Source organism: Notolepis coatsorum, assembly GCF_963971535.1.
Source record: "Notolepis coatsorum genome assembly, chromosome: 2".
In the NCBI taxonomy this organism is placed as follows: Eukaryota; Metazoa; Chordata; class Actinopteri; order Aulopiformes; family Paralepididae; genus Notolepis; species Notolepis coatsorum.
The window spans coordinates 56,684,204-56,701,078 of record NC_140166.1 but is presented as its reverse complement, the minus strand read 5'-3'; the positions used below and the strand labels follow the sequence as shown (position 1 = coordinate 56,701,078).

Genomic DNA, 16,875 nt, shown 5'->3' with positions numbered 1-16,875 from the left:
TTGTGGGGGGGTAGGGGAGTGTGATGCTTATACATGCATCATACAAAACATGACATCACAACACATATACCATTTAACATTGTGAGGATTGGTCCGATTCCGCACGCTTCAAGGTACCAATTACCTTCTCGCACCTGAAGTGAGTTCTAATCAGCTCGGTGGAGCCCTTATATACTCTGGTGTTCCTAACGTTCTGTGTCGGGTCGTTTTGGATTACCACTGGCTGCTGCTTGTTCCCCCGTGTTGTGCCTCGTCTGTTTTTCTCCAGGACGTCTATGGAAGTCGCCGCTGTTGCTTTTCTCTGTCATCCGTTGGATCCGTGCCTCGTTGCCCGCTTTGCGCAATTGCGCCTTGGTGAGTTTGGAATGTACTTTTTGGATACTCTGTTTTTCTTCGCATCTTCCTGACTCGGGACCTTTCTGTTTTTGTGTGTTTGGGTAACACTGAAGATTTGCCGCTTTTGTTTGTACTGGACTCCGCTAAACTTGTGTGTTGGTAACACTGAAGATTAAGTCACTTGTGTTTATACTGGACTCAGCTAAGGAGGACTGGACTGCCTTGTATTCCGTTGGCTTGTTTGTTGACAACTCTCTCTCTCTCCGTTCCTCCCCGAGTTGGATCTTCGAGTAGCTGCAGAGCCGCAGAGTCAGAGGCGCAACGCCACTGTGCCGTCTCTGCACCGAGACGAGCTGCAGAGCCGCAGGATACTCTGCCAAGAACATTCCCCACTTGTGCTTTTTGTTGTTTCTTCTATTCCCTGTTATTTTGGAAATAAATACGCCCTGGTTTTTGGCTAACTCTGAACTACCTGTCTGTGTCGTGCTGTTGGGGTTGGTAACAAACCATAACAAACATTTATATAAATAACAGACTCATACAACATGCAAGGTGCCTTAAGATAAGTATCTAGGTTAAGTATAGTCCCTTTTGAGCCATGTCTTCAGGCTGGACTTGAATCTAACGGCATTGTCTACGATTTTCAGGTCACTGGGCAGACTGTTCCAATTCAGCTGCTGAATACAGAAATGACTCCTTCCCCATACAGCTTCTGAATCTGACTGGCACAAAGTCAGTTGAGCTGCGCCTAGTTGGGTATGCATGGGTGTCTCTGATTCGGTTGAAGTAGTTGTTAAAAGTACACTGGCACTACCCCATGCACTATTCTGTGAACTAGGCACATCCCTATCTGGTTTACTCTGTCTTCCACCTTAAGCCATCTCATGATCTCAAAGTATGATGGGTCAAGGTGGGTTCAGGCAGGTAGCCTTAGTATTACCCTGATTAGCTTGTTTTGTGAAGTCTGTAGTTTTCTTTTCTGACTTTTGGGGGCACTGTTGGTGGTAGTGTACCAATGGCACAACGTCTCACACCGGAGATGCGACAGTAGATGGAAGCAACAAGACGACCTGGCAACGAGTGGAAGGCAGTCGGCAATACTTGTAGTCTCATACGAGCTGATTGCAAACTCCTCTCAGGTGCGTGAAGCAGACTGTTCGGCACGCCCCCTCGTTGGGAAGCACGCAGTGTTTACCCAGCCCTCACATGTCCGTTCTATATACCGTGAACTTTCATTCATTTGATCTTGCTCCGAGAGACGGACCCTTCTGAGAGATTGAGATAATAGTACATTATTCTATTTGTATGCTGGTGTAGGTATGTTGATATTTATTTAGTTTAAATAAATGACCTACTGTATAGTCTACTAGTTATGTCTCCCGTTGTATTGGTTTGCCCTCTTGTGGACGTAATGCGCAACAATAGATATTCGAATGGTTCGAACCTATGTGTTTTTTTAGAAGGAATATTCAAATGTAATTTTTGGCCAATTTGTACAGCCCTAGTAGGTAGTAGTATAGGCATAGTAGCATAGTAGATAGTAGTATAGGTATAGTAGCATAGTAGATAGTAGTATAGACATTATAGACATTAGCATAGTAGGTAGTAGTATAGACATATTAGCACAGTACATATTACATAGTAGTACAGTATAGACATAGTAGCATAGTAGGGAGTAGTACCTGGTGTATTTAAACCTAGATGTTTACACTTTGCCTACCTGGTGTATTTCTGGATGCCAATCTCTTTGGGGATGGACAGAGGGAGGATGAAGAGGAGGCACATGACGAAGAGGGCGAAGCGCTGGTCCGTGTACCAGTTATACGGCATCTCTCCCTCCGTGGAGCCTGTCACCGCCTCGTACAGAGACACGCACACTGGAACCAGAGAGTTTACAGCCCGTCACCGTCTCGTACAGAGACACGCACACTGGAACCAGAGAGTTTACAGCCCGTTACGTCTCGTACAGAGACACGCACACTGGAACCAGAGAGTTTACAGCCCGTTACCGTCTCGTACAGAGACACGCACACTGGAACCAGAGGGTTTACAGCCCGTTACCGTCTCGTACAGAGACACGCACACTGGAACCAGAGAGTTTACAGTCAGTCACCGTCTCGTACAGAGACACGCACACTGGAACCAGAGGGTTTACAGCCCGTTACCGTCTCGTACAGAGACACGCACACTGGAACCAGAGGGTTTACAGTCAGGCCTCGTACAGAGACACGCACACTGGAACCAGAGAGTTTACAGCCCGTTACCGTCTCGTACAGAGACACGCACACTGGAACCAGAGAGTTTACAGCCCGTTACCGTCTCGTACAGAGACACGCACACTGGAACCAGAGGGTTTACAGCCCGTTACCGTCTCGTACAGAGACACGCACACTGGAACCAGAGGGTTTACAGTCAGGCCTCGTACAGAGACACGCACACTGGAACCAGAGGGTTTACAGTCAGGCCTCGTACAGAGACACGCACACTGGAACCAGAGAGTTTACAGCCCGTTACCGTCTCATACAGAGACACGCACACTGGAACCAGAGAGTTTACAGCCCGTTACCGTCTCGTACAGAGACACGCACACTGGAACCAGAGGGTTTACAGCCCGTTACCGTCTCGTACAGAGACACGCACACTGGAACCAGAGGGTTTACAGTCGGGCCTCGTACAGAGACACGCACACTGGAACCAGAGAGTTTACAGCCCGTTACCGTCTCGTGCAGAGACACGCACACTGGAACCAGAGGGTTGAGTCTCTACTAGGAGGTGGTCTGGAGGGAGGGGGGCTGAGTCTCTACTAGGAGGTGGTCTGGAGGGGGGGGGGGGGCTGAGTCTCTACTAGGAGGTGGTCTGGAGGGGGGGGGGGGGCTGAGTCTCTACTAGGAGGTGGTCTGGAGGGGGGGCTGAGTCTCAACTAGGAGGTGGTCTGGAGGGGGGGCTGAGTCTCTACTAGGAGGTGGTCTGGAGGGAGGGGGGCTGAGTCTCTACTAGGAGGTGGTCTGGAGGGGGGGGGGGGGGCTGAGTCTCAACTAGGGGGTGGTCTGGAGGGGGGGGGGGGCTGAGTCTCAACTAGGAGGTGGTCTGGAGGGGGGGGGGCTGAGTCTCAACTAGGAGGTGGTCTGGAGGGGGGGGGGGCTGAGTCTCTACTAGGAGGTGGTCTGGAGGGGGGGGGGGGCTGAGTCTCAACTAGGGGGTGGTCTGGAGGGGGGCTGAGTCTCTACTAGGAGGTGGTCTGGAGGGGGGGCTGAGTCTCAACTAGGAGGTGGTCTGGAGGGGGGGGGGGGGCTGAGTCTCTACTAGGAGGTGGTCTGGAGGGGATAAAGGAACATCTATCTTTTTTTAATTGGTCTGTTTTCATTCTCATCATCATCACCCCCTGATTGTCCGTTACTCACGTTTCTCCAGCTGGTCCTGCACCACCACCAGGAAGGCCACGGAGATCATGAAGAGGTTGAAACAGAAGCAGACCTCACAGAGCTGTCCGATGGCGCGTCCGCACACCTCCCGCACCACGTCCTGGTAGGTGCTCTTCCTGCTGATGGACGACGCGTAGCCCAGGATGACGAGGCCGCTGATCAGGAACACCAGGGACACCTGGGAGAGAGACAGAGCTGATCAGAGACACCTGGGAGAGAGACAGAGCTGATCAGAGACACCTGGGAGAGAGACAGAGCTGATCAGAGACACCTGGGAGAGAGACAGAGCTGATCAGAGACACCTGGGAGAGAGACGGAGCTGATCAGAGACACCTGGGAGAGAGACGGAGCTGATCAGAGACACCTGGGAGAGAGACAGAGCTGATCAGAGACACCTGGGAGAGAGACAGAGCTGATCAGAGACACCTGGGAGAGAGACAGAGCTGATCAGAGACACCTGGGAGAGAGACAGAGCTAATCAGAGACACCTGGGAGAGAGACAGAGCTGATCAGGGACATCAGAGACACCTGGGAGAGAGACAGAGCTGATCAGAGACACCTGGGAGAAAGACAGAGCTGATCAGAGACACCTGGGAGAGAGACAGAGCTGATCAGAGACACCTGGGAGAGAGACAGAGCTGATCAGGGACACCAGAGACATCTCGGACATGGGCCATAGTACCCAAGAAATCCACGCCCGCTTGCCTCAACGACTACCGCCCTGTAGCTCTCACCTCCATAGCTATGAAGTGCTTTGAGAAGCTAGTGAAGGGCTACATCTGCTCCTCCCTCCCCATCAACCTGGACCCCCTGCAATTTGCATATCGCCCCAACAGGTCCACGGAGGACGCCATAGCCCATGTGCTGCACACAGCAGCATCACACCTGGACAAGAGGCAGGGGAACTATGTGAGAATGCTGTTCATCGACTACAGCTCAGCATTCAATACCATAGTCCCCTCCAAGCTCGTAGTCGAGCTCAGAGACCTGGGCTTGAACTACGACCTCTGCCAGTGGGTCTTGGACTTCCTGACAGGCAGAACATTTTGTTATATTGCACAGAACATTTAGTATTATATGAATGCACAGAGCATTTTTGCTAATATTGTTCCAGTTATTCAAAAATGTCAGCCAAATGAGTAAAAGCTCATATGGTGTGACTGTCCCACCGAAATTTTGCAAAGTTTGATTTTGAATAAAAACAAGAACATTTTTGCATTTGTTATTTATTTAACTACATATTGACAACTCAGATGTCTACTTGTTAGTGTGATCTTCTAAAAGTCCAGGCATAATATTTTGAATGCTCCAGAAACAAAAAGGTTTTGTCCCAAAATTGGATATCATATGGTGTGACACCATTTTCATATTTTTCAACGGGCAATTGTTTGGAAACCTTTGGGGTGGAGGGGTCCTTCATCTTTTCAGGAAGTAGGACAACATCTCTGAAAAGTCATTACAAGGTTAGAAGGTGAGTTACCCCTCTTAGTTTTCTCAATATATAAAGGTATATTTTGGCACTTCCACTTTTAGACCTTTCACACTGTCTTTTGGTGTGATGCATTTTACGTAAAAATGCCAAAAATAAGATACTTTTTAGTCAATACTAAACTTAAATCTATATTGCCATGTGCCAATGAGCATGTTGTTAGCATGCTAGCATATAGCCCCAATGCACAATGGTGTGCTAAGTTCATGAAACATCATATGGTGTGACACTTCATATGGTGCGACAGGGTTTTCTCGTCACACCATATGATTCATGTGTCACACTATATGATATGAACTGCATTTAACTACATATATAATGCTATTTCATACATATTTTATAACTAATACCTACATATATAATGCTATTTCATACATATTTTATAACTAATACTTAAGTTTAATGAATATTTTGTCCTTTTAACACTTTGTCACTGTATTATAAACACGTTTTCTAAGGTATACCTACTTGTATCCCTACTTCCCTACTATTCCATTTCTCAAACTAAATCCATGTCTATCTACAAGATGTTGTAGTTGAAATATTTCCCTTTCACTTGTTTTTCAGTTTGAGACAGATTTCATAGAGGAATGGCAAGTACAGACAGAACAAGAGAATACAGGGAGAGGCTAAATGGAGATCCTGTAAGGAGAGAGGATGTCCTGAGAAGAAGATGAGAAAAGTTCATTTAACCATTAAAACGTATAAAATATATTACTGTAGTTGTACAACATGTGCTGTACACAGGTAGAAAAGCACAGTATATCTAGAAATCTCATAGTGTAAACACGCGTGCGCGCGCACACACACACTTGGATGAAAAAGGTGAAGATTTGACATGGGGTCTGAGAAAACAGATTGCTACCAGCCAACTCAACTTTAGTTTGACCACAACACATCGGATGTGCCCCGTGCCGAGTCAAGTAGCTCTCCTGCTGAGGTGCCACCTGACCCATCAAGCAAAGGTCCCGTCATCATTCAAGTTCAGTCAGATCTCATTGATGAAGATGGTGATGATGATGATGATGATGATGATGATGATGATGATGATGATGATGATGATGATGATGATGATGATGATGATGATGATGATGATGATGATAAGTATGTCGAGGGGCTATTTGTAATAGTGAAGTATGGAGAAAGGCCATATGTGGGGCAGATAATGGAAATAGATGAGGATGAGCTGAAGGTGAATTGTCTGGAGCAGCTTGGGAGGCAGAATGCTTTTGTGTGGCCAAGGAGGCCCGACTGCATTTTCTACCACCAAAAATAAATACTGAGTAAAATCACACAACCCCAGCATTGCAGTCGGTTTGCCATGCTTGCCAACTACGACTGGCTTCTGTTCAATCAGTACTGAGCCGGCAATACATAATTGAGGCTTGTTGTTCAGTCACTGTTCAACTAAATTGCCTTGACTTACAAAATAAATAAATGTTCAATGATTATTAGAATTGATAAGACAATATTCAAATGAGACAGCACCTTGGAATTAATACAGTTGGACGATGTTTCTTCAGGTTATATATATTCAAATAAAATCATGTATTTCCAATTAAAAAAGAAAACAATCTCAGCAGGGCCAGGTTCGATGTTTTTAGTCTGTTTTAGAGTCAAAAGCCTACTACTTAATGTTAATGTACCAAAGTAAGATATTAAACAATTTTAGTTAGAGACAATTGGGATTACCGAGAGATGTATAGAAGATACTGTAGTCTCACGCAATTACACACACACAAGCACACACAGACAAGCACACACACACACACACAGACAAGCACACACACACACAGACAAGCACACACAAGCACACACACACACACACACACACACACACACACACATAGAGCTGCCGCGGTATTGATATTTTCCTTACCGCACGAATTTGCGAAATATTTCCTACCGCCGCGGTAATTACCGCACAGTGCGCACAAAAAAAAAAAAAAGTTTGAATGCATTTTTATTTTTTTTGGTAGTCTACTCTTATAGCCTGCCTCTAGTCTAATGGCGCTTTTCCACTGCATAGTACCTACTCGACTCGACCCGCTTTAGGCACCTGGTACTTTGTTCCTTTTCCACTGCAGCCAGGTACTACTACTCCGTTTGTCTCCGTGTGGGGAATGGGGATGCAGGCGGGGCCGCCGCCGCTCGCTTGTGTACACTGAAAGCTCCGTGGGCATAGATGTCCGAGGGCTTGCAGCAAGCCAGAGTTTAACACAGTTTCAATCAATCAATCAATAACAACATTAACCAGACTCTCGTTGCGTCTATTCTGCCAACGCTAACGTTACCTCTCATTGTGTATTCTACCAAGCAAACCCGGGTTTAACGTTACCTCTCTCGTGTATATCGGCTGACTGTAGTAATAACAACAAACTTAACACATCAGCGATCTTGTTGTGACACTAAACTCTCCGCTCGGTGGTAAATTGGGTTGATGTCGGTTTTGTTTCATCAATAAATAAGGCAGAATACACAGTGAATCCATTCTTTTTAGTTTATTGCACTTGGTTCTGTCGCAAACAAATCCTGAATGAAATGCATCCTTAGCGAGGCAGTAAAGATGGTGGCGCGGCGTTCTGTTTTCGTTCAGAGGCTACAAAGTGTGACGCGTCGAGTAGGGGGTATCTGCAGAGCCGCAGAGCCAGGCTGGACCAATAGGGTCGCTTGGAACCGAGTAGGGTATATCTGCAGAGCCGCAAGCCGCAAGCCAACTTTATTATTATGATAAAAAACAGCGGTGACGCGGTATTCAGCCTAACTCTGCGGTGAGCGTGATGCAACAGCGATACCGCGGTAATGCGGTTATCGCGGCAGCTCTACACACACACACACACACACACACACACACACACACACACACACACACACACACACACACACACACACACACACACACACACACACACACACACACACACACACACACACACACACACACACACACACACACACACACACACACACACACACACACACACACACACACACAGTTGTACATACATTGGTAGCACTGCTGCTGGCTCTGACCTACACTTCATTAGAGGCTTCCTGTGAAGAGGTGTCTCTCCTTCACACCAGAGAGAGAACAGCGGGTCTAAGACACACACTACCTACAGGTCCAGATCCACCTCCTAATGACCAGGAGCAGAGAAACGCTGGCTTTGATGACGACACAATAAACATTTAGTTTACCGATAAACTGGTAGGCGTTTCATTAAACTGATAATGTAGTTTTCATAGTTGGATGGCAGTTAACTGTGGTCTCCATGCTACATACATGGTGTGTACGTGGTTTTCAGTATGCCATCTGTTGGATTTGTATGAATGAATGCTAAAATGACAAAAGAACGCAATACTTGATCACCGGGAAAGACAAATCATGATGGCTTTCACCACAGCGGGACGTCCAGGACCCAGAGTGACATCATCATGAGGAAGTATTACAAATACACTCCAACATTATGGGATGAAAAGCTATCCGGCTGCAAGCTAGCCTAGCCTAGCGTAGCACAAATGGATGGAAGCGGATACGGACCGCTAGCCTAGTTTAAAACTGCGGGAGAGGTGTTTTTGGCCAACAGGTCTGTATCCGCTTCCATTCATTTGTGCTACGCTAGGCTAGCTTACAGCCGGAAGGCTTTCCACTGAACGCACTGGAGTGCACCTTCTTGTCCGACTCTGGAGAAGACGGTGAGAACATTTCCCATAATGGTGCCATGTTCCTGCCTGCCAGCCTACTGACAACTTTGCAAAACGCTCCTACAAGTCTTGTGTAAATTTGTCAGGATATCACTGCGAATTAGCTTTCCAGGCAGAACCGTTTAAATGTAACAAACAAATGTAAAAGTACTGTATACCTGAATGTCATGTATGTCAGAAATGTCATGATATATATCTGTATGTTGCGTATGTCATGATGAATTGAAAATGGGGGACCCTGATGTAAACAAGACGAAAGTCTTTCTCTGGTCTGCATCCCTTTAACAATTGTGTGTATTGAGCCGTACTGTATTGTACCCATTCTGCAATCTGTTAATAAAGTTTTCAATCAATCAATCAATCAATGTTTCTTTGTGTGTCAAATAAGATAGAATGTGCTATTTGCTAATGAAGTCAAAGACTGCTTTACAACGCAGACGGACCTCACCGTGAAGCTCAAACAGACCTCACCATGAAGCTCAAACAGACGGACCTCACCGTGAAGCTCAAACAGACCTCACCATGAAGCTCAAACAGACGTCACCGTGAAGCTCAAACAGACGGACCTCATGAAGCTCAAACAGACGGACCTCATGAAGCTCAAGCAGACGGACCTCATGAAGCTCAAACAGACGGACCTCATGAAGCTCAAACAGACGGACCTCATGAAGCTCAAGCAGACAGACCTCATGAAGCTCAAGCAGACGGACCTCACCATGAAGCTCAAGCAGACAGACCTCATGAAGCTCAAGCAGACGGACCTCATGAAGCTCAAACAGACGTCACCGTGAAGCTCAAACAGACCTCACCATGAAGGTCAAGCAGACAGACCTCATGAAGCTCAAACAGATGGACCTCACCATGAAGCTCAAGCAGACAGACCTCACCGTGAAGCTCAAACAGACGGACCTCATGAAGCTCAAGCAGACAGACCTCATGAAGCTCAAGCAGACAGACCTCACCATGAAGCTCAAGCAGACAGACCTCATGAAGCTCAAGCAGACAGACCTCATGAAGCTCAAACAGACGGACCTCACCATGAAGCTCAAGCAGACAGACCTCACCATGAAGCTCAAGCAGACAGACCTCACCATGAAGCTCAAGCAGACGGACCTCACCATGAAGCTCAAGCAGACAGACCTCACCGTGAAGCTCAAGCAGACGGACCTCACCATGAAGCTCAAGCAGACAGACCTCACCATGAAGCTCAAGCAGACGGACCTCATGAAGCTCAAGCAGACAGACCTCACGTGAAGCTCAAGCAGACAGACCTCACCATGAAGCTCAAACAGACCTCACCGTGAAGCTCAAACAGACGTCACCATGAAGCTCAAACAGACAGACCTCACCATGAAGCTCAAACAGACGTCACCATGAAGCTCAAGCAGACAGACCTCACGTGAAGCTCAAGCAGACAGACCTCACGTGAAGCTCAAGCAGACGGACCTCATGAAGCTCAAGCAGACGGACCTCACCATGAAGCTCAAGCAGACGGACCTCACCGTGAAGCTCAAGCAGACAGACCTCATGAAGCTCAAGCAGACGGACCTCATGAAGCTCAAGCAGACGGACCTCACCATGAAGCTCAAGCAGACGGACCTCACCGTGAAGCTCAAGCAGACGGACCTCACCGTGAAGCTCAAGCAGACGGACCTCACCATGAAGCTCAAGCAGACGGACCTCACCGTGAAGCTCAAGCAGGCGGACCTCACCATGAAGCTCAAACAGACGGACCTCACCATGAAGCTCAAGCAGACGGACCTCATGAAGCTCAAGCAGACGGACCTCACCATGAAGCTCAAGCAGACGGACCTCATGAAGCTCAAGCAGACGGACCTCACCATGAAGCTCAAGCAGACGGACCTCACCGTGAAGCTCAAGCAGACGGACCTCATGAAGCTCAAGCAGACGGACCTCACCATGAAGCTCAAGCAGACGGACCTCACCATGAAGCTCAAGCAGACAGACCTCACCGTGAAGCTCAAGCAGACGGACCTCACCATGAAGCTCAAACAGACAGACCTCATGAAGCTCAAGCAGACAGACCTCACCATGAAGCTCAAGCAGACATACCTCACCATGAAGCTCAAGCAGACAGACCTCACCATGAAGCTCAAGCAGACATACCTCACCATGAAGCTCAAGCAGACAGACCTCACCATGAAGCTCAAGCAGACAGACCTCACCATGAAGCTCAAGCAGACAGACCTCACCATGAAGCTCAAGCAGACAGACCTCATGAAGCTCAAGCAGACGGACCTCACCATGAAGCTCAAGCAGACAGACCTCATGAAGCTCAAGCAGACAGACCTCACCATGAGGCTCAAACAGACAGACCTCATGAAGCTCAAGCAGACAGACCTCATGAAGCTCAAACAGACAGACCTCATGAAGCTCAAGCTCCAGGCCCCTGAGTTTGCTCTGAACAGGGTGAATCTGCATGTTGCTATGATGCCCCTCTAGCTCATGGAATGAACTCCAACAGTCGTTAACTCATTATGCGCCAATCACGGGTTTTCGATCGTTCATCGTTTTTTTCTTTTATTCGATTTCAATATTCTATACAGTCTCACGGACCTCGTGTATCATTGGGACTCATTCTGAGACCTCGAGATTGCAATGTCAAATCAAATCAAATCAAATGTATCTGTAAGGCCCGACAACACACGTTAATGTCCCCATGGGCCGTACACGTCTTCTTTAAACAAGTCAAGAAGAAACATCACAATAAGTCAAGAACACCATAAGGTCCAAAAAAATTTAAATAAATGCAACACTCCCAGACAATGCCGGCCGAATCCTGCTAGGTGGCAGTATTGCCTACCCTTTGAAACCTTATTTCACACTGTGTGTTACATTTTATATGGTCATGCATATAAAATGCACATAGCGCTCCATAACTCAGCTTCCAGGAATTAGCCCGGATCACTCTGAAACTATACAATATTCACCACGGGATAACACGCGAACGTATACATGAAAAAATGTACTCTTTTTTACATGTTGGACAAGAGATAGTGACTGTCAAATGAGCCATAGTATTGTCTCCATAGCTATAATATAGATATAGATATAGCTCTGCAAACATTGTGACGCACCGTAAAAATGCCTATCTTTTAAAGCGTGGCCCATTGACAGCAGGGATGCGGGTACACGCTGGCGCTGAATGAGTTAAAGGAACACGGCAACATTTGGGGAAATTAGCTTACTGTCTTCTCCAGAGAGAGACGAGAAGATAGACACCAGTTTCCTCTCTGTGCGTTCAGTAGAAAGCGATCTGGCGGCACGTTAGCCTAGCTTAGCACAATGAATGGAAGTGGACATGTACGGGTAGCCTACGCATTGTTCAACTAACAACACCTCTCACTTCCATTCATTGTGCTAAGCTAGGCTAACGTGCAGCCAGATAGCTTTCTACTGAACGCAGAGAGGAGACTGGTCTCTATCTTCTTGTCTCTCTCTGGAGAAGACGGTACGCTAATTTCCCAAAATGTTGGCATGTTTAAAGCTTTAGATTCTCCCCTCTGTTGCAGAGTTTAAAACCTTGATCTCCAACCTTTGTCAATCAAGTTGTACATATTTTAATTGATTGTTATCCGTACTTGTCTTATTGTTATGATTTCATATGCCGTGTGATTTTATTTGCCTTTTTTGCTTAACTCTGTATGTTTTGCTTAACTCTGTATGTACACTCGACGTGACTGTAAATGAGGGAAACCTCAGATGCCTTTCAAGTTTAAATTAAGGTTTGAAATGAATGAAATTAAGCTCTATGGCACAATGACAAAGAAAAAAACTATTTCTAACATATCATTCAAATTATAAAATCATTATATATTTGAATATTTTGAATGAGTTTCTTTTATACCTGCATCACTGTACATATTAATACTACAACTCTGTACATACATCCGATTAGCACTATTACTCAGTAGTACTCATATCTTATACCCAGTTTAATCATCTCTACATTGTATATTACTGTTGCACTTTACAGTTACATTTGCACTCTGGTTGGATGTCAGACTTCTTTTTGTTGTACTGTACTTGTGCTGCATGATGACACTACATTTGCATCTAATCTAAAATAGACTCAAACACAAGATACATGTAGACAATACGGTTTGAAACAATGACTTTCAGTGAATGAATATTAAGTTCATGTAATCTTTCAGTGATCTTTAAAAGTGTTCTGATCGTGTTAGCAGTTAGTCCCAACCATAATTATTATGTCTTATATCAGGCTGACTTCAGGTCTGGTGTCAAATCATTTGGGGGCATTTCTGTCCCTTGTTGTCGCCATAAGATTTGGGGGCAGGAACGATTGATTTCTTCCCCTTTGCCCATTCATGTCCTACACTAAACATTATTATCCTTTATTATCCTTTTTATATTTTAGGATTGTATGTATTTTGTGTGTACACTGTTTTTATTGATCCTTGAAGTAAGTGAACTCGGTAGAATTTGATTAATATAACATTACAAGTAGCTGTGTACATCATTATTTGTTCTCTTAGGAGGTCAAGTGATTAGTGATTACACCTGGCCTGTCATTCTCTCTGCTAATTGGTGATTAGTGTAAGTGATTACACCTGGCCTGTTGTTCTCTCTGCTAATTGGTGGTTAGTGATTACACCTGGCCTGTTGTTCTCTCTGCTAATTGGTGATTAGTGATTACACCTGGCCTGTGTTCTCTCTGCTAATTGGTGGTTAGTGATTACACCTGGCCTGTCGTTCTCTCTGCTAATTGGTGGTTAGTGATTACACCTGGCCTGTCGTTCTCTCTGCTAATTGGTGGTTAGTGATTACACCTGGCCTGTGTTCTCTCTGCTGCTAATTGGTGGTTAGTGATTACACCTGGCCTGTGTTCTCTCTGCTAATTGGTGGTTAGTGATTACACCTGGCCTGTGTTCTCTGCTAATTGGTGGTTAGTGATTACACCTGGCCTGTGTTCTCTCTGCTAATTGGTGGTTAGTGATTACACCTGGCCTGTGTTCTCTCTGCTAATTGGTGGTTAGTGATTACACCTGTTCGCTGTTTACAAGCATACCGTGTTCGAGCCAATCAGCACATAGTCACGTGACTAAGCGTCTATTCTTATCCTAACGCATGTTTGCTTCCGCGTTCGTGTTTTGCGAATTTGATTGGCCACTGCCGTTTCTGGTGCGATCTGATTGGCCACTGACGTTTCTGGTCATGTGACATGTGCGCCCAATCGCGTGACGTGCCCATTTCCGCCTCGACCAGCAGCAAACTACCTAACGCCTAGTTTATCACTGGTTAAGCTTAGGCGACTCTTTCGAAGTTGGTTAAGGTTAGAGTTTGGAATCAGGGCTGGTGGTCTATCGCCCTGCTCTAAGACAAACTCTAACCTTAACCAACTGCGAAAGAGTGCCTAAGCTTAACCGGCGAAAGAACTTGCCGTCACACGATTGGCGCGACCAGAAACGTCAGTGGCCAATCAGAGCGCAAAACGCGAACGCGGAAGCAAACATGCGTTAGGATAAGAATAGACGCGCCCCGGACCTGTACGAGCTGCTGCGCTAAAATAATACGACGGGGCTCTATGGAGAAACCATGGCACTCCCCTGACTAAAAGTTGTTTCAAATGAAAAACGGCTGGATGTCAATTTGCCAAATCAGCACGGCTGTGAGTGTGAGTCTTTCATCTTTTACACGTCTAGCTTTGGCATGGATTGGTTGTTTAGATCGCGAGCATGGCTAACAAATGTAAATATATTGTAGTCTGCCCTGTTGTTCTGACCAGGATTACGTTCCTTTCTGCTCCAGGGATGCGCGCGCACACCGAGTCTGACGTATACAGCGAACAGGTCTATGTGACTCAGATCTATCTTGTGTGAACAGCATAAATCACATAGAATCTGATCTTTTCAATTCTGATTTGATTTCCACTTTGATATGTGGTCCTAAATCAGTCTGTTTTTTTGCAAGGCGACCTCAGTCTGAACAGTCATGTGACTTTTATGTCACCCTAGATCGACATTTGTCACCATTTTTTACATCCATCTTCTTTATTGTTAATTTGAGCATGCGGGTCAGTTCAGGAGCGTGACCAGTTCACACTGGAATCTGACACTGGACACATTTAATAATAATAATAATAATAATAATAATAATAATAATAATAATAATAATAATAATAATAATAATAATAATAATAATAATCAGATCTTAGCAATAAATCAGAATAGAACAGTATGGCTTGCAGTGTGAACGTATAGCCTGACTGAGTCACAGACTGTATGAGCTCAATTAAGTGATTCGATACTGATTTGGGCCATTTTTGCCTGCAGTGTGAACATAGCCTTAACCAAACCATGACAAAGTTAAATGCAGACTGTAGATCATTCGTGCTTTCTTCCTGATTAAATGACACCACACACACATCCTAAAGACCCCTGGCCAGGGTCTATGATGTTTTATGATGAATTGAAAATGGGGGACCCTGATGTAAACCAGACGAAAGTCTTTCTCTGGTCTGCATCCCCTTAACAATTGTGTGTATTGAGCTGTACTGTACCCATTCTGCAATCTGTTAAGTTAATACAATTTCCAATCAATCAATCAATCAGTCAGTCAGTCTCTACCCACCAGCTCCACGCTGAGCGCCGTCTGGACCCCGCCCGCCTTCTGGAACGCCCAGGGGAAGTTGAGCAGGCCGGCGCCCAGGGCGGACTTCAGCATGATGAAGATGGCACCGAACGAGCCGAGCCGCGGCGCGTCGGTGTGCGGCGTGGACCGGGCCAGGATGCAGATACTCTCTCTGGCGAGTTCCTCCATGATGTCTGTCTGTCTGTCTGTCTGTCTGTCTGCTGGCTGAGCTGCTGGGTTCTTTCTGCGCCTCGGAGAGAGAGGAGCGCCTCTTCGATCCACAACACAGCAGCTAGAAGCAGGCCTACCCCTATATACGTGTCCCATGGCAAAGATGTTTAAGTATTCAATTAAACACTTCACTCCAAGGTGAAAAATGTGTCACCAATGTGAGCATTTCTACTCTCTCTCCCTCTGTGTGTGTGTGACTGTGTGTGTGACTGTGTGCGTGTGTGTGTGTGATTTCCCGGGACGAAAAGTGCCCCTGATTTAAGAACCTCCAATCAGTTTAGGTTTAAAGGAACACTGCAACATTATGGGAAATGCACAGGGGTGTAAAAGTACTTGAGTAATTGTACTTTGTTACAAGTACTGTTTTGGGGGATTTGTACTTTACTAGAGTATTATTAGGTTTGTATACTTGTACATTTACTCAATTACATTTCAGAGAGAAAAAAACATAATTTACTCCTTACATTTAAAATGCAGACCTACAAAGTACAAATCTCGCAGGTCCAACCATTTTAATTCGTATATTTGTTTCTATGGCCCGAACTAACGTTAATGTGATTAACTTATTAATCCTGCCGCCGCACTTTATTTAAAAACAGCCAATCAAATCCCCATCAATGGAAAATGAACCCGCCCATACCTATGCTGATTGGTCCTTGTGCAAGACTAGAAAGCGGGGCTCTTTGATTAAACACCTGCTATCAGAAGAACAGACAGTCAGAGTGACGAGCTACAGAAGACGGCCACAAACAATAATACAAGTGATGAAGAGGACGAAACGGAACATTTAGTTGCCCCCGGAATAAAAAAAAAGGTTTTTACTTTTACTTTTTAAGTACATTTAAAAGTAGAAACTTTTTTACTTTTACTCAAGTGTGTTTTTAGCCAGATACTCTGACTTTTACTTGAGTACGATTTTGAGACGGTACCCATACTTTCACTTAAGTATAATTTCTGGGTACTTTTTACACCCCTATAGAAATGCACTTACCGTCTTCTCCAGAGTCAGACAAGAGAAGATGGATAACAATTTCCTCTCAGTAGAAAGCGTTCAAGTAGAAAGATATCCAGCTGTGAACG

The 16,875-nt window shown here is 45.6% G+C and overlaps 1 protein-coding gene across 1 annotated transcript in view; it reads right to left on the bottom strand.

Moving 5' to 3' along the window:
• The window catches only part of slc38a8b (solute carrier family 38 member 8b), a gene marked incomplete at both ends in the record, with an annotated part of 55,348 nt that extends 39,595 nt beyond the window's left edge, over nucleotides 1–15,753 (bottom strand). Inside the window, 3 exons of the mRNA XM_084307614.1 lie at nucleotides 2,057–2,213; nucleotides 3,738–3,936; nucleotides 15,565–15,753. Coding sequence (XP_084163740.1) covers nucleotides 2,057–2,213; nucleotides 3,738–3,936; nucleotides 15,565–15,753 — 545 coding nt within the window. The remainder of the gene's footprint in view (nucleotides 1–2,056; nucleotides 2,214–3,737; nucleotides 3,937–15,564) is intronic.
• Nucleotides 15,754–16,875: the final 1,122 nt, after the last annotated feature.